The sequence below is a fragment of the Lissotriton helveticus genome, chromosome 1_2, assembly GCF_964261635.1.
Source record: "Lissotriton helveticus chromosome 1_2, aLisHel1.1, whole genome shotgun sequence".
NCBI classification, from domain to species: Eukaryota; Metazoa; Chordata; class Amphibia; order Caudata; family Salamandridae; genus Lissotriton; species Lissotriton helveticus.
The window spans coordinates 153,409,193-153,430,783 of NC_136058.1; the positions used below are offsets into that span (position 1 = coordinate 153,409,193).

The 21,591-nt window shown below is 42.2% G+C and overlaps 1 protein-coding gene across 1 annotated transcript in view; it reads left to right on the forward strand.

The window, feature by feature from the left end:
* Positions 1 to 21,591, forward strand: part of TMEM59 (transmembrane protein 59) — a 186,836-nt gene that overhangs the window by 155,996 nt on the left and 9,249 nt on the right. Inside the window, exon 7 of the mRNA XM_078670389.1 lies at positions 21,136 to 21,253. Within this exon, the coding sequence (XP_078526515.1) occupies positions 21,136 to 21,253 (118 nt within the window). The remainder of the gene's footprint in view (positions 1 to 21,135; positions 21,254 to 21,591) is intronic.

Here is a 21,591-nt window from a genome sequence, read left to right on the forward strand (position 1 = left end):
TGTATTTATAAGGGATTTGCACAGGGTTGAAAGATGTGTCCCTTTCCACAAGCTATTTTCGAACCAGTAGTGAATTATTATTCTCTTTCTCAGGTATATACCCTACAAAATTGGATAAGGAGTCCAGCAGGCAATTCAGTGTGTAGAAGTGTAGAATCTCTTCAGCCTGGTAAATGGTCACAACATTTATAAAAAGTGCCAGCCACAGACACAAAATAGGTTAAATTATTTTATACATTAAGCCCTACAATGCTAGTCTAATTCACCAAACATGGCATCATTGGTAGACTTGCTGCACAGCTTTCTTGTACACCATGCAGAATGTGTACTTGGCTCCCGTCAAACAGAGAATCCGAGGAATGTAGCAGCAGCATTGGTGTTGATACAGCAGAGAACAGTGAGTCAGGGGACCCTTGGTAACTGAGGTACGGCCCAGGTATAACTGCGCACTTAACTTGAACGGGAGAAAGGAGAGCTGCTGCATAGTCGCCAGCCGCAGCAAACATATGCTAGTGCCAGCAGTGGGAGGAAAGCAGCACTTACACTTTTTCACAGTGCTTAATGTTGGCTATCGAGGTGAAGGGGCGGGAGAAGGCAGTGGTCAGCTACAAGGAGGTGATCTACTTTCCAAATAATGGAAGTTGGAGAAATTAAAGCGCACTGAAATATCGAAGTGATGGGAAAGCAAGTCACTTCAACGCTATGTCGAAGTGGGGAGAATCCCGCAGAACTTACGAATCCTAGTCGCACCGAGCTATCCGAACCCGAATCCTGGAATGCTACAAGAGAGGGCTGAAAACAATAGTGAGTCTTCAAAAATAATGCTGGGTATTCTCATAAAATATGCTAAAATCGACAAGAAGTAAGTATTGGAAGAGATAGACAAAGTTCAAGCCGATATTACCAGTGTGTCAGACCAAACGAGATAAAACGGACTTTGACCGTGGCCAAATATATACCTTGAACAAGAAGTTTGATCATCTCTGCACACAACTGCTTACGGAAACTAATAAGTTAATACAGGTGCCGCCATCTGAACAGAACAGCGAATTAAGTTCAGAAATTGATACAGAGATTGAAGAAGCAAGTGCACCAAAAGGCAGAATTTCCGCTGTCATTGACGAGTTCGATTTTCTTTTTTTACGACTAGATTGCTGCCTCATTTTACGCCAAAGGCAGGAGAAAACCAAATCCAAAGCCAACATGAGGAAAAGGCAGAGGCGGAGGGCCACAAGAAAGATCAAATCAAGGGAGAGACAAAACGATGAAATGGGTCACGAACTAACTGATGTAACACCTAATGCTGGTAATACCCATCACAAACCTCACAGATATCCAACTAACAAAGAAACCAGAAGAAATCCTGAAACTAGGATTAACATTTTGCGCTGAACAGAATATGAACTGCATCAGACCAGGATTGATATGTTTACATTTGCATGAACTATCAACCTGAAAATTGTCTTCATATTGCAACCAAAGAAAATAAATATCAACTTGATACAAATGATGAGGAGCCACACTGAAAGTCGTGGATATGAACTTCAGAGCTGCGAAAATTAGAAAATGACAAAATTGGTATAAAAGATTCAATCTGAAGAAGCATTAATTATAGAGCAATGCATTGATGTAAATGGTGATGCTTCGACAGACTTTCAACCCAAATCAAAATTCACACCAAGGATGGCAAGAGATGCGGTGGACATTTTCAATGAACTGGAAACAAGTGACCTAAAGAATTTGTATACCAACGAAAATAAGAAGCAAGTTAACAGTTCTTATCAAAAAGAATATCTAGATCTAATCAATAAATTGCAATCTAAAACAGAATGTGTGATTGGATACTCTGATAAGGGAGGTATTCTGGACCAAGAAGAAACGCATAACAGAAGCTTACAATCAGTTAAATAACCCTCTATGTTACAGTAGGGCAACTAATTCCACAATGAAATCTGTACAGTCTGAATATCACTCAGAGCTGATGGAGTGGTGTGATCAAACCTCGTCAGCCATGAGGAAAAACAGTTTTTGAAAGTAGATTATCCCAGAACGTCAGTCTTGTATCTGATTCCTAAGTTACATAAGAACAGGGATAATCCGCTGAAGCACCCATCATTTCTGCCATAGGAAGTACTTTTGGAAACACATTAAAATATGTTGATTGCTTTCTTAGGAATTTTGTCAGAAGTCTTCCATCCTTTGTTCAGAAAAGGGGAGACATCTTACAACAAATATATGATTTACCATGGGAAGATGCCTACCACTAAGTGTGTGGGTGTGTTAGTATCTGTATGTGTGAACAACTGGTTGCGCGAGTGCCTGTACAAGTGAGTGAGCAGGTGTGTGAGTGGCTCTATGCACGAGTGAGTGGGTGCATGAGTATTTGTATGGGTTTGTGAGTGGCTGTGAGGGTGTGTTAGTGGGTGTATGAGATCTTGCATGGGGATGTGTGAGTGGTTCTGTGGATGTCATCAGTGATGTAATATGGGAGGTTATAAGCAGTGCAATGCGTGGACGTAAGTTAGGTAACTAGAACTGCTGAATTTCTGTGGTTTTGTACGAGTGAAATGTGAGCCTAACTAGAACGACCCTGTAATCTTTGATTTTTCTTCAGTAAATTTCGAAGGGGTTTTTAATTCTATTTCCTAACTATACGTCCCTGTAACCTTTTTGTTTTTTTCAGTGTATTTCTAAGGTTTTTTAATGTTAATTCCGAACTATAACGTCCATATAACCTTTGGAGGGGGGGGGGGGTGTTTTTGTGTGTGTGTGTGAGTGTGCAAGTAGAAAATATACCTAAGGGCTCTTCACCAAGCAGCAATATTATCAAATTAGCAGCCTCAGATGTCAACCTGCTTCGCAATCTTCAGGCCCTTGAACAAGAGGCACTGAGCCAAGAACAACTTGAGGCCACACAGACATTTATGCAGGGGCAGCAAACGAACATCATGGCCACAATACACTCAGGGTTCACACCAAAATCAACTTTTGTACCTTTCATGCCGAGAGATAACATTGACATCTTCAATGAACAGGTCATTAAAGAGATCAAGACATTGTATGGCAAAAGTAAACTAAAAAGCAAGAAAATGAGCGCACATCAATACAAATACAAACAGCTGGTTCAGAAACTCCAGAAAAATGACGCATTACTGGTCAGAAATTCGCACAAGGGGGGGCAATGTAGTCCTATGGCCCAAACAGCAGTATCTGAAAGAAGCCATGAGACAACTGAGGGAAAGGAGCTGCTATAAATTGGCGAACAAACAAACTGCTACAACTGCACAGAATGACTTATTCTCAAAACTTTTGGCTTGGAAAAGTATGGGTATGATCAATCAGGAGTTCTATAAATTCTTGAAAAGAGACTACCCCATACTACCAGTTATATATTTCATACCAAAAGTACATAAGGACAAGTTCAAACCCCCAGGAAGGCTAATACTATCGGCTAAACAAAGCCTATTGAAAAATGTATCGATGTATATGGACTCTTTTTGTGCAAGATCTAGTAAGAACATTGCCATCGTATGTACAGGATACAACTGATTTCTTAAAACTGATACAGGAGGGGCAATGGGGTGATGATTATCTATTATTAACAATGGATGTATCAAATTTATACACTTCTTTTAATCACAGCGATGGCTTAAGAGCACTAGACCATTTCTTGGGTACCAGGCCAATAGAACTATATATGCATAACAAAATGATTGTGGACCTCACTAGATTTTGTCTGGGGAATAATAATTTTCTGTCTCAGCAACGGGTGTACCATCAGACCAGAGGCGTAACCATGGGGGCTAGATTTTCCCCTAGCTACACCTGCCTCCATATGGGGTGGTGGGAGGAGAAAATCGTGGCCACCACATATGCAGATGTCATGGCTAATCATGTTATCAAATGGGTTTGCTATATTGACGGCCTATTTTTAATATGCCGGGCCGACATACATGAGGCAGAGGATTTAATCTTGAAACTAAATAACAACATAAATTTGCATCGCACACATACTATTAGTGCAAAAACTGTCTGCTTTTTGGATGTTGAGGTTTATACAAGTGAGGGTAACTTAAACACCAAGTTACACTGAAAAGTAACAGCAGGTAACACCATATTACACTCAACTAGCTCCATCCAAAACACACTATATGCAGCATTCCCTACTGTGAAACGCTGCGGATATGAAGGATCTGCAGCAATGACCAATACCTTATTGAAGCCCAGCAGGAATGTAAGGCCTGGTTCCTGGCCAGAGGCTATACTAGTGCAATCATTGACCAAGCCGTCTGTCGTACAAGATCTATGTCCAGGGAGTATCTGCTATTCAAACCTTCCCACACCAAGGTTAAGCAGACATAGAAGGTAGGACAGGACGTTGGCAACCCTAGGTGTATCATGACGTTCAATAAACAGAAGGGCAGCCTTGCTAGGATCATCAAAAAGAATTGGCATCTTGTCCGAAGTGATCAAGTCCTAGGTGAGACTATTGCTCAGTTCCCTTTGATAACGTACAGAAAAGCTCCCAGCAAATGTGACTTCTTGGTTAGCAGCAGTCCTGAAATTAAGACTGGTACCAGTTGGCTCACTCATAGTAAGGGGTTTGTTAGATTCAGAACGTCCATCAGTACACCGTTTAGGGATAGACCCTTCAGTATTGACAAACACCTCACATGCAGAACAGTTTGCAATTTATATGCTGGAGTGCTCTTGTGGGCTGCGGTACATGGGCAGCACGAAACTGTCGGCCCAGTACCTACGAGCCATCACGAACTCCGACATTACCTATCCGGTGGTCCGCCACTTCAGCGAAATTCATGCTAAAAACCTGGACCATTTGAAATATTTTGTAATTGGTTGAGAGTTGGCAATAGAGAGGTTAGCCTGAGGAGGTTAGAAACCAAGTATATTTTAGAACTAGATAGTAAATGTCCCCAAGGTTTAAATGCAACGGAGGATTTACACACTTGGCTCTAAGGACATCAGCCTAACCTCTTTCACACCAACCAGCATGCATACGTTTCCATGAGTGATATTGAACCATTATGGTTTTTATATGGACTATTGGCAGCTATTCCACCTAACCGCGTTTTATGAATATAATTATTTTTTCCTTTCTTTTATGGATATAAGTGGATAAGTAATCACTTCTTTCACCCAGCCTACATATGAGGGATATGCAGGTAAGCATCATGTTTACATGTAGGCACGTTGCACTTTGTACATTTTTAGAGTACACACAGTAGGACAGATGCCCACAGGGGCAGTATTCTCCTTAAGTTCGCAGCATTTGCTCATGATTGTTCCAGGTGTCCAGGAAGAATGAAGCGTTAGCAATTCTTAAGGCAGGTTGTACACAGAAATATGTGGTGTATTACCTGTAGAGCAATAAGCTGAATAATTTATTACTGCTCTTAATATACCCGCATTTATGCTTTTCTATGTGACAATCAATTGCTTTGCACTATGTAATATGTATGCCAACATTTTTATCTATTTATACAGTTTAATTGCATAATTTGCGCATAGTAACGAGTGTAGGACCAATGTTTACATTTGTACTTTATGACTGCTTATGAATGTACTGTATAATGAAATTCCAGGCGTGCAGTCTGTTTATGCAAGCACCTAGCACTTTAACCCTGTCCGTGCTCATGACGAGTCATGCTGACACAGCGCCTCCCACGCGCTCCGAATTCCCCGCCTGTGCGGGCGTTCTAAAGGAGTGGGCGGAGTCATGACGAGTCCAGCTCCATGAGTACCGCAGCCAAACCCCTCCCTGCCCCCCCCTCACGCGTGGGAATTAGCCCCTCTTGGAACAGGTTAAATTAGGAAGGAAATGACGATAAAACATGTGATCAACACCCTGCGATTGTCGAAACGCATCATGGCAGCACAGAAAATTAAATTGAAAATTGCACTAAATAAGAGGAGTCCGTTTCCATTTGTGGATTCAGCAACGCAAGAATCACTGACAGAAAAAGGATAACTTACAAAATATATAAATATATATATATTACGAAATCCAACGACTCCCCAACCTCCAAACGGTGATGGAGAGACACACGAACTCCACTTCCTGTGATTGAAGTTATTTTTTATTTATTCTTGTATGCAGTGCTCCCGCAACCTGTCATTACGCGTTTCGGCCAGCCAAGATGGCCTTGATCACATGTAAGCCACTCAACGCGAGATTAGACTTTTAAATGCACACCCCACTAGTGTCGCATGGTATTTTCAAATCGACATAGAAAAAATACATTTGGTGTGCATTTACCATTGTTGTTGATAAAAACTATATATTTTAACATTCCTAATGCTGACTGGCATTTTATATATATATATAGATATATATATAGATATATATATATATATATATATATAATATGCTTTGTATATAAAAATACATATAAAAACATAGCAACTGTCAGTTTTGAGTTTGTAAGATATTTCCAGTACAAAATACTGTAACTATGCCAAAGTCATGGTACCTGTCAGACTCAATTTGACCCCGTATTTACAAGACTCCTATTCTGTGTGCAAATCTAGCAAAACTGTGCAAGATACGCAGATAAAGTGCAAAACGTAGTAGTCATACAATTGCTAACATAGCTTATTGCTGGCTTACAGTACAAAATACAATTTAACTAGTGCAAATCACGTTATGTGCAAAACATTGCCAATTTGCAAAATACGCAGTACTCAATTTACCACCAGAAAGAGAGCCCTTTTCAGATAGTATATAATAGTCAGTCTTGACGGGAATGCAATTCAAATGAAATATACAAGTCCATTAAAACCATGCAAAAAAATTGTGATATAAAGTGCAAACAGTTACTCTGTATAAAATGCAATCCAAATACAAAATGGGAGGTCAGGCAGACTGTTTAGATGTAACTCTAATGAGTAAATAAAAGGAGGGTTCTGTGTGGTAATACAATCGATAAACTTCAAAAATAGCATCCCTCGAGTGGACATCATATCTACAAGAGATAAAAGATATATATATAAATATATAGATTCTGAAATAATCTTCAAGGGTAAAAATTAATAGAAAATGCAGGCTAAAATATATAAGATCTGTGGATGGAGGCACGTGTATTTTTAGCAGGTCTATACAGCGTCTTGCCTAGAATGAGAAACCTACATATGATTTGATATTTCCCAATCTACATAAGAACATTAGCACTTTGAATCTATAAAAATACATGCATCTTATAGAAAATTGTGTAGGTCTTCCGTATTGTTGAGACCATTTGGGGCCTTACTGTCAAATTCTAAAATGTACTGTGATTCTAGCTGCCTTAAAAGTTTCTCTCTATTTCCCTCCTCTGTGAAGAGGGGGAATGGCATCAATTATGAAATATTTTAGGCAATTAAGATCGTTGGCATGCATCTTCTTAAAATGCCGTGCCACTGGATAGCTAGAGTCACTGTTGACAATGGCCCGAAGATGCTGTAAGATACGTGTATGAGCCTGCAGTTTTGTACTGCCAATGTATGAGAGACCACATGTACATGTCAAGACATATACAACAAATTCTGTGCGACATGTAAAGTGTCCTGTGATGGGTCTTTCATTGGGGCTAAAAGGAACTTTATATTTGGTTTTATTCACCCCAAATTTGCAGGCTCTGCACGTAGAATATTTTAAAAAAACATTCTTGGGTTTAAGCCAAGTCCTCTTGCCCATCACACAATTACTGTCCATTTTAAGGTCCATTTTCATTGATTTGGCCTTTCTAAATGCCATGGTGGGCCTGTTTGCTAAAATAGGGGCCAAAACACCATCAGTTAGTTAAATTGGCCAGTTTTTGTTCATGATCCCCCTGATTTGTTTGTGTTTTGTGTTAAAAGTCGTGATAAATCTGGGGTCCGATTGGACAGTAGGTGTGCTGGAAAGTGCAGACACTGTCTCTTTGGAGATGATTTTCCCTTCTAAAAGAAACTCTCGAGACCTGGTTTTAGCCTTCCTACCTGCATCTTTAAGAACTTTTTCACTGTACGCCCTCTTTTCAAATCTGTGAAATAGGTCAGCCGACCATTTCTCGCATTCCTCAGTTGTTCTGCAGATTCATTTTACCCTAAGCCGTTCACCATAGGGGATATTATTTATGACGTGTTGGGGGTGGCTACTGGTGGCATGGAGGGTTGTGTTGCCCGCCGTTACTTTTCTGTGTCTGAATAGTATTTCCCTCAATGTATACTGTGGTGTCCAGGAATTCTACGCTTGACTCACTGATTCGTGATGTAAATTTTAAATTAAGAACATTGTCATTTAGTAATTCAATGAATTCCTGTGCACTTTCAACACTACCATCCCAAATTAAAAACACGTTGTCGATATATCTATACCGTTGGATAACTTTGGTATTGAATATTACACCATGAGTGCCCCTGAGAACCTGCTCCTCCCACAAGCCAACATGCAAACATGCGTAGCTTGGGGAGAAGCAGGAACCCATGGCCACCCCTCGTTTTTGTAAAAACAGCTCCTTACCAAAAATGAAATAATTGTTAAACAAACACATTAGATAAGTTCTAAAAGCATCAGGTTATAGGGGTAAAAGTTCAGTGTTCTTGTGTCCATAAAGTGTTTTACCGCTGCTATGCCAGTCTGATGGTCTATGCTGGTATACCGCACTTCGATGTCAAGAGTAATTAAAAGCTGCTCTAGTTTCCATCCTATGACTTTCAGTTTATTGAGAAAGTCGTCAGTGTCTTTCAGATAAGATGGAAGACCTTGTACTAGAGGTTGAAGGTAGAAGTCCACATATCTGCTAATGTTTTCGCTGACTCCCCCTATTGCCGAAATAATTGGTCGTCCCGGAGTGGGATTGACTTGTTTGTGTATTTTCGGAATAAGGTATAAATATGGAGTGATTGGAAACTCATTATGTAAAAACAGATATTCCTGATTGGAAATTAGCCCTTGCCTCTTATAATCCAACAGGGATTTCTTTAAGGACTCCTTAGCTTTTTTTAAATCCGACATCATTGCAACTTGATAACAGAAAGGATCATTAAGTTGTCTTTTGGCTTCTGTCACATACTCCTTTCGTAGCCAAATGACAATGTTCCCCCCCCTTGTCTGATTGACTAACAATGATCTCATGATTGGTTTTGAGCTTTGACATTCCGTTCTTATACATGATCTCATGGTGTTTTAAATTCTTTTTTGTACCACATACCTTGCGGTAAAGATTCTTAAGATCCTCCGTGGCCCTTTCGTGAAATATATCGACTACGTTCTTTGGCATCATCGGTACAAAGGTTGACTTTCCCGCACTGGGTTGAATAGGTATGATGTTAGCGAGTCTTTCTTGTAAAGGTGTTCTTTCTTCTTCCTTTATTGTGTTGGCGCATCATTGCCTAAGTCATTCATGTCCATTAAAAGTGCTGCATCAGACACTAATAGATTGCTTAAGCTAACGGAAGAGGCAGTTGTACTTAAAGACTGTTGCGTCAACTCCTTGTTTCCCTTGATGGTGAACACTTTCTTCAATTTCAACTTCCTGATGTAGGTAAACACATCCACTCTTGTTTTGCTGTAGTTAAAATTACTCTCAGAAAAGAATGACAGTCCTAATGCCAGAAATTGGTTTTCCGCTTTAGTCAAGGTTATTTTTGAAAGATTGATAATGGTGTTGTCCTTTAACGCCTTCGCCATTACGTTCTCTTGTTTTTTGGCGCCTCTGGCTCTGCGTCTCTCCCTGCGCCTTTTGTTTCTCCGGACCCTGCTTTGTTCTGTGGAATCCGCGGCCTCAGGGTTTGACGGCGGTCCTCGGCTAAATCATTCAGCTCCTCACTTGGTTTAAGTATGATGGTGACTGTCTCGTGGGACCGCCTGCGGTCGGCCCCTGCTTCCGAATCGCTGTCGCTGGTTAGTGATGCTGCGTCAGAAATTGAAGTTTTCGCTGCCGCATTTGTCGAGATACCACAATGTTCTGATGCCAGTGTAGAAAAGGTTTCCTGCATTGCTGCAGCTTGCTTTTTCCTGGCATTGTCGTATCGTCGCGTAAAAGTAAAAATCTGCCCGAGGTCATAGTCCTCTTTGTCGCGTTTAAACTTCCTGATTTTCCATATTTTAATACGGTCTTGCTGGCGCTTGATTCTCTCATCAATTTCCTTTCTACATTTGTTGATGAAGTCCTCCTGATTGAACTTGCCCAATTGTTCTACAATTTCTTCCATTTGTTTTAACTGTTTGTCTCTATCATTTCGGGCATATTTGATGAGGATCCTTACGAGGTTCATGGACCCCTCTAAATTGCTTGCAGCCCAATCAGCTAACATGTCCGGATTAACATTGTCGAAGTTCGGGGCTAACATAATTCTTAAGCCTCTGGGGATAAGACCTGCTTCCTCGTATTTTTGTAAAGGGACCTGCTCCCACCACTTCATCATTTCGCTCCGTTTACATTTTTCAAGCGTTTTAAGTAAAGACTTAATATCACTTTCTTTCTTTCTACCATTGTTGCCATTAGTAGCACTGATATTGGCTATATACATATATATATATATATATATGTCCCAAGAAATCGCTCCTTTACAACTGCTTTTATCCCCGTGGGAGGTGGCGATTACCCCGGCCGAGCACGCCGGTATTCAAATACACACAAGTTTCAAGTAAATGCGCTCTCAGCCACAAAGTCACGCCAGGCAATCCGTAATCCAAGGGTGTTTATTCACCTACTACAACATGTGTCGGCTTGCTGAGATGCCTTGTTCACCTAAGTGAATGTGTTTGAAAGCCATACTGATAAAGCTGTGTGCACGTACATGAAACAAAGGACTCACATTTCATCCTATTCAGCAAAATGCATGGCAGACATATTGGAATGTGTCAATCAGCAACAATATACATAGCAAATGCTGGTAATGGGTTCAACTGCTCACTGCAGAATATCTAGGGCAACTATAAAATATAGAATACAAAATAATATTCCTGTCAAGAGTAAGTTGGGACAAATGCAAATCAATCGGCAAATATGAACATAGTTGATGTATCCACAACGTGAGTTTGGGCAAACATGTCGATTTAAATGCGTGCAGTAATGTGGCAGTCTGACCAGTGGAATATGATACAGAGCATACAACACAATCGTTTGTACCTTGGCGCTGCACCAGTGAACTCTGGCAGCCCAACGACGACATTCCGAAGGGCGTCCAGTCTAGCGACATGATAATATACAAAACTACCCGCTATGCGTGTAAAAGATTAGAGCAGTGCAGCTGGCCGGGAACGTGGAAGTGTTCATGGTGTAGCAGGTAAAAGGTAAAATACGTGGCTAGTCTGCAACTGGATCACAGTTCAAGGTCCCAAATGGGGATCAGATGGCAAGGTACTGGTAGTTAACACGTAAAATACGTGGGTGCCAACCCTTGTGGAGAGGAGAGGAGTTGGCCGAATGGCTAGGGCGCTCGACCTCGGACCTGGGGATCTGGTTTCGAGTCTCGGTAACGACGCCAAAAACCTCCTGTGATTCTGGGCAAATCACTTAATCTCCCCGTGCCTAAAATGAATGCGTGTCCTCATGTAACGTAACTGGTGCTATGTAAAGCGCTCTGATACCTGATTCAGTTTGGGTCTAGTTCGCGCTATATAAAACTCTGCAAAAAAAAAATATATATATATGCCCGTACCATACATAGAAGTCTAGCTCCTCATACCAAATGTCCAAAAGTCTAACAGGACAACATTTCCATAGGAAGCAGTTGGAAACAAATAGGCTGGAAGCACATATTCCTGTTGGAAAGTCAATAGTACTTGCCACAGGTACCCATCAGGGAAGGCGTGCTCAGTGATCAGATGGTGTGAAGATGGTGCAAAGGGTAGGTTGCCCGTGAAAGTGAGTGTGATGGTTAGGTCCCTTCCTTTCCTCCTGTGAGAAAAACCACATATGATGAAACCAAGTTAGTTATATTTGTAATTAAAAACATGATTCAACAAAATAAACATTATCTTTATGCACTGAACTCATTGGGAGAAGACAGGACGGGCGTGCATCACTGACCGTATCTAAAACCCGCTAACAAGCTGGGACTTGGGGGAGGAGACTATATGGGTAGAGGGTGTGCTCACTAGTCCTCTCTCAAATGTATGGCTAGTTCCTAGTCTTGATTGAGGCCCCCCTGGTCCTTTGACTGAAAGTCAACAATGTACCTGGATTCCTTCTGTCTCAGTTTCAACACCGTGTTACCTCCCCTGTGGTTTCTGGTGATTTGTTCTAGAATGAAGAATCTGCGGATGGAGGTGTATGGAAAAGTGTTTGTTTCTAAAGTGGCTAGCCACCGGATATTTTTCATCATTGTGTGTGATCGCCCGCATTTACTTGGAGCTTGTGTGGAGATATATATATATATAGAGAGATGTGGAATTTAGCATACTAAAACTATATATGCACTTATTTTCTCAATTTTTGCCAGGATATTTCGGTAGCACAATGTTTGCAAAGACCTGGCTCATTTTTAATGTCTTTTGAAATTAAGATAAATGCATTCTGGAGACAAATCTGCTGGTTTTGTGTAAATTATGCCTGCAGTCGAGTGTGCTTTAAAGCATAGGAGAAATGCTTTTGGTTTGTTGTATTTCCGGTCCCTTCTGCCTGAGAAAGCTGCACCATCTAATTGATTTTCAAAGAGGCCGCAGGTTGGAACCTTTCTTAAAACTGAGTGCGGGACTGCAGAGAACTATGAAAATAACTGTGCAATTTGTTATCTGGAGGGCTAACACGACATTTCAAAAGACATTAAAAATGAGCCAGGTCGTTGCAGACCCCACGAGAGGGGAAGAATTAATTGTAGGAAACTGTGTCCCATAAAGCGTTTAAACTATTTCCATTGGGAATGCCCACATGGGGGCTATAAATTGCTTGCAACTAATTGGGACAGGTTTGGTTTTCAACGTTTCTGCCAAGACTTGGGGAATGGCCTGTGAACAAGGGGCTTGTGGCTCTGAAACGTAAGGCGAAAATAAATGCTTTCTGGAGACAAATTGCTGGTTTTGTGTAAATTATGCCTGCAGTCGAGTGCGCTTTCAAGCATAGGAGAAATGCTTTTGGGGATATATATATATATATATATATATATATGTTTGGCGTTTTATTTTGTGAAATGTGCTCCTGACCGGGAGCCTGCATGCAGGATGCCAATTAAAATGAAGAAAGCTTATTTACCTCTTGTGGCCTCTTTCAAAAGGGTTCCTGTTTCGTTGTGGATATATATATATATATATATATATAGATAGATAGATAGATATAGATATAGATAGATAGATATAGATATACATATATATATATATATATATATATATATATATATATATATATATATATATATATATATATATATATATATATATATATATTTAAAGTAACATTCTAATTAACGTTTTGAACAACAACAAAAACTAAGAAATATACCAGTAATATTTGGCAGACCTAACTTTAACTTGTGCCTACGCCATGCACTGCTTATGACCGCACATATTACATCACTCATTACATGTTCTTTGACTTCAGTGATGACTTCATCCAATGAGTATGCTAGTTTGTTTTATAGATTACAAAGTGGTGGGTAACAGCCATATTACTTTTCTACCTAATTGTGTACAGCCTGTGTCCAGCTAATGGATGTACCTGTTTACAAAACGCATGTGCTTCTAATTCATCATAGTTGTGTAGAGGTATTGAAAACATTATAAATCTTTGTATTGTATTATTGTGTCACACCCCCAACTTACCGACTGGGGTGAATGTGTAGATTAGCCTGTATGTTTACTTTGGTTATGTTTTACCTTTTTTTGTAAATCTTCACAATGTATGATCTTGAACTAATGCACAGTAAAAATGTAATTTAAAAAAGTATTGTAAGCAGCCTTTACTTATTAAACCGAATCGTCTCAGCATGACAATTTCTACTTAACATAGAAGACTGTGTCCACCATGTATTAAGCTATGTACAATGTGCTTATTTTTCTTCAGAAGATAGGCTAACTGTAAGTTTTCACCACACTATGGGGGCTGCATGTAGTATAATCTTTAGCAACTAGAGGCGTTGCTTATTTTTAGCAAATAGTGTCTTTTTGCCAAGTGTTGGATAGAGTGTACACTGTTCTTAGAAGATATTTTTTAATACTCTGTAGTGTATTTCTCATGAGTTTCACAGTCTGCAAACAGTTTCGTACAGGGTAAACTCTGTCCATACAGGCAATACTGTTTACAGTACGCACTTCTCTACTCATAACAACTTAATATCTCAATATAGATTCGGTGACTGTCGGGTGTTTGCTACAGATAAAACCTGTCCGTAGTAGGGCATTCATTTTGGAACGGGCATTCAGTATTTTTCAGAACTTTGCTTTCTCTTAACAGTTTAATATAGATTGAACACGGTTTGCAATTAGGGTTTCCCATTTATCTGGGGTTGATTGTTAATGTGAACAACGCTATCCATGAAGTGTATGGTACAGGGTCGATGTGGCACATACTCCATGCTTTCTACACCTAAGGGAGTCATTTCTGTGCTGGCATTAATGATGCCTCATATTCCTCCGAGCTATTTTGCACTTGCTTTCAGAGCTCTAATGCTTTACCCGTTTATAGAGCAATGTGTACAAAATAAGCTTGGATGATGTCCTCAGTGATGTCATCAAACATGCTATGAGTGATATAATATGTGAGGCCATAAGCAGTACATGCTGGGGGCACAAGGTAAAGTTAGCTCTATGACCAGTGAATTTCAGTTTTTTTAGTTCAAAACCTTAATGTTGTCACTGCAAATGCAACCTAACTGAAAAGTTACTTTAACCTTTGGTTTTTTGGGTGGGGGGGGGATTTCTAGTTTTTTCTTAACGTAAAGTAATATTTTATTACCATACGTAAAGCCAACCCCCATCGCGGACAGCCAAAGGGTTGGCCACAGGGCTTTATGTTTTTTATAGGGGTGGTCACATGGACCCCGTCCCCAAGCCTAATTGAGCCCATTGGGTCCTAGGGACCACAGGGCCTGGTGTTTGTTAAGGGGAACGGCCCAAGAGACCCCACTGAGCCTCATTAGGCACTAGGATCCCATTCCCCTAGGGCCTTCACTTTTTTTGTAACTGAGGGGGCATGCAGCTCCCCTACCAGAGCTTCTTTAAGCTCTGGTGATTTCATCCCCCAGGGTCGTACATATAAGTTAAAAGGGGTGGGGGGACCACGCGGGCCGCCTCCCTGAGCCTCTTTTGGCCCTGGGAACCCCATCCCCCAGGGTGGTACATATATGTTTGAAAGGGTAGGGGGGTGCCATGCCCCCTTCCCAGTGCCTTGTAAGGCCCTGGGGACCGCATCCCCCAGGGTTTTTTTTAAATTAAAGCCTAGGGAGGAACGCTTCGCCCACCCCCCCCTCTCGAGCCTTATTTGGCACCAGAAACCCCATCCTCCAGGGTGGTACATGTGTTTGAAGAAGTAGGGGGGCGGTATGGCCCTCCTCCGGGAGCCTTGTTATGCTGTTGGGAAACCATCCCCCAGGGCCGTACATATGTTACAAGGGAGAGAGGGGCAGCATGGCCCCCTACCCCAAGCCGATTTAGGCCGGGTGATCCAATCACCCAGGTCACTTTTTTTCCATTAAAGCGTAGGGAGCCGCGTGCCCCCCCTTCCCTCGAGCCTCTTAAGGATCTGGGGACCCCATCCCTAATTAAAGGAGAGAGGGGCCACGCTGCCCCACTCCCCAAGCCTGGCACACTTAAAAGTGGGCACTCGCAGCCCCAGTCAGCTCTCTGCATGCAGCTGGAGACAGCATTGCACTCCTAATGCTGCTCCTTTCGGGCGGGGGTAATATTTTCATTTGTTTTCCTGCCTGCTTCAGTGTGGGTAAGAAAACAGATCAAAAGTCCACTTCCAGAAGGGGGTGGAGCATTTTTAAAGCTCCTGTCTGCTGAAATTTGCCCCCACTTACAGGGAAATTAAAAAATGCTCCCACCAAGCAAGAGCAATAACAGGTTTCTCTTCCCACGCCAATGTGGGCAGGGAAAACGCTATGTCCCGGGGGTGGGCTCCCCAGAACAAAGCTGCCGAACAAGAATGGGATGGGGTGCTCGGGCCTTTAATAGCTCAGGGAGACGGGTTGCAGTAATTTCGGCCCCAGGGGTGGGCTCAGGACCTTTAGAAACTCGAGAAGGGGGTTGCGGCCACCCTCCACTTTGTTAAAGAAATCTACCCGAGGGGATGGAGTCTCTGGCCCCTCTATGCGGCCCCCTCCCCTTTATTAAGAAAATCAGCCCGATCCTGTAGGAGTCACCTTATATTATTATTATTTTTATTTTTAAACTTCAGGACAGGGTTCCCCGAGTGGAAATCTGACTCCCGCAGGAGCGAGATGGACCAAGAGAAAGAAAGCTCTCTGGGCCAATCAGAATGCTCTATTTTTAAATGTGTGCTCCCGCAAGAGTCTCTTGCGACTCTCCCTGGCCCAACCGTTCAGATATACAATTATTTTATATTTTAATTTCTCAAAAACTACTGAATGGATTTACACCAAAGCACAATTTGCAAACCAAGATCTAGCTGCATGCCAAATATAGTGTAATTCCATTAAGCAGTTTTTGCTGTAGCCTTGTCTAAAGTCTATAGAAAATACATGGGGATTTTGCATTTTGGGACCTCCCTTGGGACCCCCCCCCCCTTTCTTCACGGCCCCTGCTTGACAGATGTCCTAAAAACTGCCCATGCACAAACTAGCCAGAAATTAGCCCTTTTTTGGAATGTTTCGTGGAGCAACACAAAGAAAACGCTATTCCTTTGGAACAGCTAGATGGATGGATGGATGGATAGATTCTATATCTCCATGGGATTCCACAAGCCTTCTGTACCTATTAAAATCTGCAACATGTTGGAGGATGGTGTGTGCATATTTGGCCTGGATACTTTTTGTGGCAAAAACGTTATGAAATCTTCAGTGCGAAGTGCCTCAAACATCATTAAACAAGCATTTGCATTGCAATAGGTCTCACATTAATTACGTTTGAGCTATTGGCATTGCTAAATATTGCAACACCAATTGCAACAAAAGTCTATAAATTGTAGGCCCAAAAAAATGTGTATTTATTTTTGTAGCAATGGTGGCATGCTGTGCTTTAGATGAACATGTTTAAAAGTAAAGTGTGCCATACTGTGATTGATACAATAGTTAATTATGGATGTGTTAACAATTGATGTGTGCACTGATGGCTGGTGGTGTGTGTGCCTCTAGAAATTGTGCACTGATGGCTGGTGGTGTGTGTACCTGGTGGAAGTGTGCACTGCCGGCTGGTGGTTTGTGTGCCTGGTGGAAGCGTGCACTGTTGGCTGGTGGTGTGCGCCTGATGAAAGCGTGCACTGATGGCTGGTGGTGTGTGTGCATTGACGTCTGGTGGTGTGTGCCTGGTGGAAGCGTGCACTGACGTCTGGTGGTATTCGTGTCCGGTGAAAGCGTGCACTGACTGCTGGTGGGGTTTGTGCCCGGTGAAAGCGTGCACTGATGGCCGGTGGTGTTTGTGCTCGGTGAAAGCATGCACTAACGACTGATGGTGTCTGTGCCTGGTGAAAGTGTGCACTGACGGTGTGGTTCTGTGTGTGGTTGTGGTTTGTGTGGGTGTGGGTGTGGTTGTGGGGGTGGTGTGTGTTTATATGTGTGGGGTTGTGTGTGGGTGTGGTGTTGTGGTTGTGTGTGTGGTTGTGTGTGGTTATGGGTGTGGTTGTGTGTGTGTGGTTGTTGGGTGTGTGTGGTTCCACCTAAATGATCCAGGTGTTAGTGGTGCAGAAGGTGTGGAAAATGCATCAATATTCTCATTGTCCACAAAGTATAGGAAAGCAGAGAAGATATTTGATGAAAAAGTATTTTCCATTAAAAGAACAAAAGGTAATAAATAATTATGAAACTTTACTATTTCCCTAACCCTACGTATAGAGGGATCTATGCACACATCTGGTTAGACAGAGCAGTCAAACATCAGGAAGGCATGTGAACATCAAAATTCCTGTGCGTGCTCTTCGTATATCAGACAATGAAACTTTTGTAACTCTATGCACTGTGATTATGCGAGGTCATATGCTACCCATCTGGGTTTCGAATACTTTTGTGAACTATGCCCAAAGTCTTAACAGTGAATGCCCAAAGACTGGTGCATCTGTGAAGTACAAAAGATTCGAGTGGGTAGATTTATCTGCAAAAGCACACATTCAAACCTGGAACAGCATAAAGTGGCTTGATCTTAAAAATGATAAACACTCCTTTGGCAGAACACCACATTGATAGCTAGAGGGCAGCAAGGAGGTGACGAAATGGTCTTCGATTAACCAGAAGGCCAAGGCTAGTGAAAGTGACATCAAGCACCCTTTGACCTCCCGAAGACATGGCAGGTTTGAGTCTTTGACCCACCATTACTTACTCTAAAGATTCGTACTGCCGAAGGGTGGGAGGAACAGTAAAGAAAGAAAACCCTTCAGCTGGAGCCTTCTTGACACTTAGATACAAGTTGTAACAGTGGCAGACAGGGATAGATCTGGAACCAACTCGGTTCTCTCTTTACATTCTGGAAATTGCAGCTTTATTTCCACTCATTATAAGCACAGGACAAGTAAGTCTCAGGATGCGAACGAAATTATGCATTTACTAAGTTAATGAAAGCGAGTGGAATGTTGTTTTTCTCAAAACGTGGAGGGACAGAAAATGTAGTTTCTCCGAGGGCATTAACTGGGCAAAGCCAGCCCCGGAAGCGTGCCTGCTGCTGAGCAGGCATCACAAAGTTCAGAGGAGGCCCTGGTTACAGATGGTCTGTAAGACTGACTGACTTTACTTCGGTAGTAAGCTGCGTTTTGGTTAAAGAGTTTTATGACCGATTCCATCTTTGTGGGTGGGTTTGCCCCGAGAATGTAGCCCAGGCAGCTTTTAACCCAATTATAAATGGTTTAAGTGGTGGTTGTAAATAGACGATTACGTGGAAATGCTTACGTGCCGAGAATGGAAGGTACAATGCAATGGTTGCACTTCTGGTTAACAGGTAAATTGTCAGTACTCTGTTTTATTTTTAGTACTTTTTTTATTCACAATGTAGAACTATTTGCGCCTCAATGTCTAGTCTTCTAGCGACAAACGCGCGCTGTCTCGATCATAATGCTGTATGAAGGTGTGGCAAAGAGTAACTCAGAAAACAAAGCATTTTTAGCCGATGGCGATATATAAGCAGACATGCTCATCTGAGTCAATGGTGCTGCCACCTATAGGCAAATATAACTTTGTAAGCTTAACAATGACAGTAGTCGATATGTTATTTATTGGACGATGAGTAGGACTAAGACTTCCATAGTGGCGCGTGCGTGTTGTTAAGGTGTTAGCAGGGCTACCCTCCGTATACTTTCATTGAACAGCAGCGTAACCCCACGAAAAAGGATGGTAGCTGAAGTAATGCTAGCCCTTCGCTGACCAGTAAAAACCCTCATTTTGTTATGGTGATCTGGAATATTATTAATGATTGGAACGAAAGTCTCCCTAACTGAACAGTATTACAGCATAAAGGTGAGCTTACTGAATCAACAGTCTTGTCCCCTCCTAATTGTACTGCAGCCCATCATGCATTGCGCCCCCTTCTCGTGTTGATTTACATATTAACAGGCAGAGAGAAAGGTTGAAACTCTGCCCGGAAAGTTTTAATATTGCAGACTCGCTTTTGTATAACGCTATTTAAAATGGGTATCTTAATGCAATCGCTTCAAGTGTTCGTGTTCCGCTTAAAACTCGTTGGAATATCCATCACATCAGGGCTGTTGAATGAACACACAAACCACGATAGCCTACTATAATAGTGCGAGACTGCAACTTATGCCGATTAACAGAGTATGGTGCAAAAACGTTTAACATAATGTGAGTAGATCGGATTCATTGAAATATATAATAATGCCTATAGTGATAAAAGAGAAATGCAAGGAGAGTTTCTACGCAGATATTTCGCAAAGGATTGTGAGGGACGCGGCTGTTGCTCACATTCTTACGGCGCTGCAGAGTTGCTTAGGTCGAGCAGCAGCGCGATTGGGCTGTTAGCAGTATCTGCGTATCCACAAGCTGTGGAAAGCTCATGTGTTGGCAATTCAAGATTTAGCAACTGTTTGGGGCATTTCCTGGGGTATAAAGAACGGAGAGTCAAAGGACTAGGTTAAGAAAGTCCTTGACTGTGTGTAAAGGCTGCCAAAGCCAGGGTATGCTGTGTGTATGTGTGCTCTCCACAGAGGTTTGTGGGTTTATTTACGTGAAGCGTTTAATGTACATTAAAGAAAAGGGAAAGAGAATAACTCGCATATTTCAACATCCGGGCCGGGGAGGAGACGGGGGTGGGGGCGCGAGGGCTGCTCGCGCATGCGCTGTCCCTGGATCTGCGGCTCGTGCCCACATCCGGGCCGGGGAGGAGATGGGGGTTGGGGCGCGAGGGCTGCTCGTGCATGCGCTGTCCCTGGATCTGCCGCCATAGTTAAGGGAACGCTGCGAGACTCATGCGGCCTAGGGAGGGGGGGTACTAACTCGTGCAGCCGCAACCACCGTGGGACGAGAGGAGCCCCACAGACCCGGTGAGTGGGGGGAGGGGGAGGGGGTGTCTGCGCGCGCGTGTCTGCGTGTGTGTGTCTGCGTGTGTGTGTGTGCGTGTGTGTGTCTGTGCGCGCGCATGTGTGTCTGTGTGTTATCCACTTTCTCGTAATCTGGGACAGGAGATGTGCACGGCGTGTGGGTGAACGTGGGCGCTTACATGGGGAAATCGCCTGCGCGTGCCCATCCCCTGTCTCACATTCCCAGGAAGTGGATAACAAAAGAGGCTTCGCTGGATGCACCAGCTCGACCTAAAAAGGGTTCAGCACAGGGGCAGGAAAAGCCTTTGCAGTTAAGGTGTTCAGAAGGGAAAAAACTGTTTTACAGTGGAACCTCTAACCGAATCACAACTACAATGTGGATATCGCAACAACTATTTTTTAGTAATGATGAAATATATTTTGTGGGAAATTACACCAATCGAAAACCGAATGGGGCATCTCTGGTATTTGTTGTTACAGCGGACAACCATTTTAAGTCTCTTTTTTATTAATTTACCCTTTACTGACTTTAATGACTGTTTTTGCTTGCTTTTAGCACTTTTAGGAACTCTGGCTGGATTCTGAGCACCACACTTGTCCTGTCTGTGCTTGTCCTTCTCTGGATTTGCTGTGCTACTGTTGCAACAGCCGTGGACCAATATGTTCCTAATGAGGTATATTTATTATGTTCCTTTGTGTGTTTACGAGATTTTTTCCCCCTCTTGGCATAAGATTGTGTATGTGACTTTCCACTTCTTGGATAATTAATTCTAAATTGAATTCCTTGAGTTAGTTACATGCATGTTACTTAGAACCCTTATTTAATTTGTTGATCATTTGGATTTCAAATTAATTTGTGCGATAAGTGACTATGGGAAATCATGCAAACTGTATTGAATGACTAGTTAGTAGGTACAGGTGTGGGGGGGTTCCATTACTTTTAGATGCTGGAATTGGGTAGTTTGCACATGGGAGCATTAAACATATCAAGGTGAAAGCATGGAAATGGTAG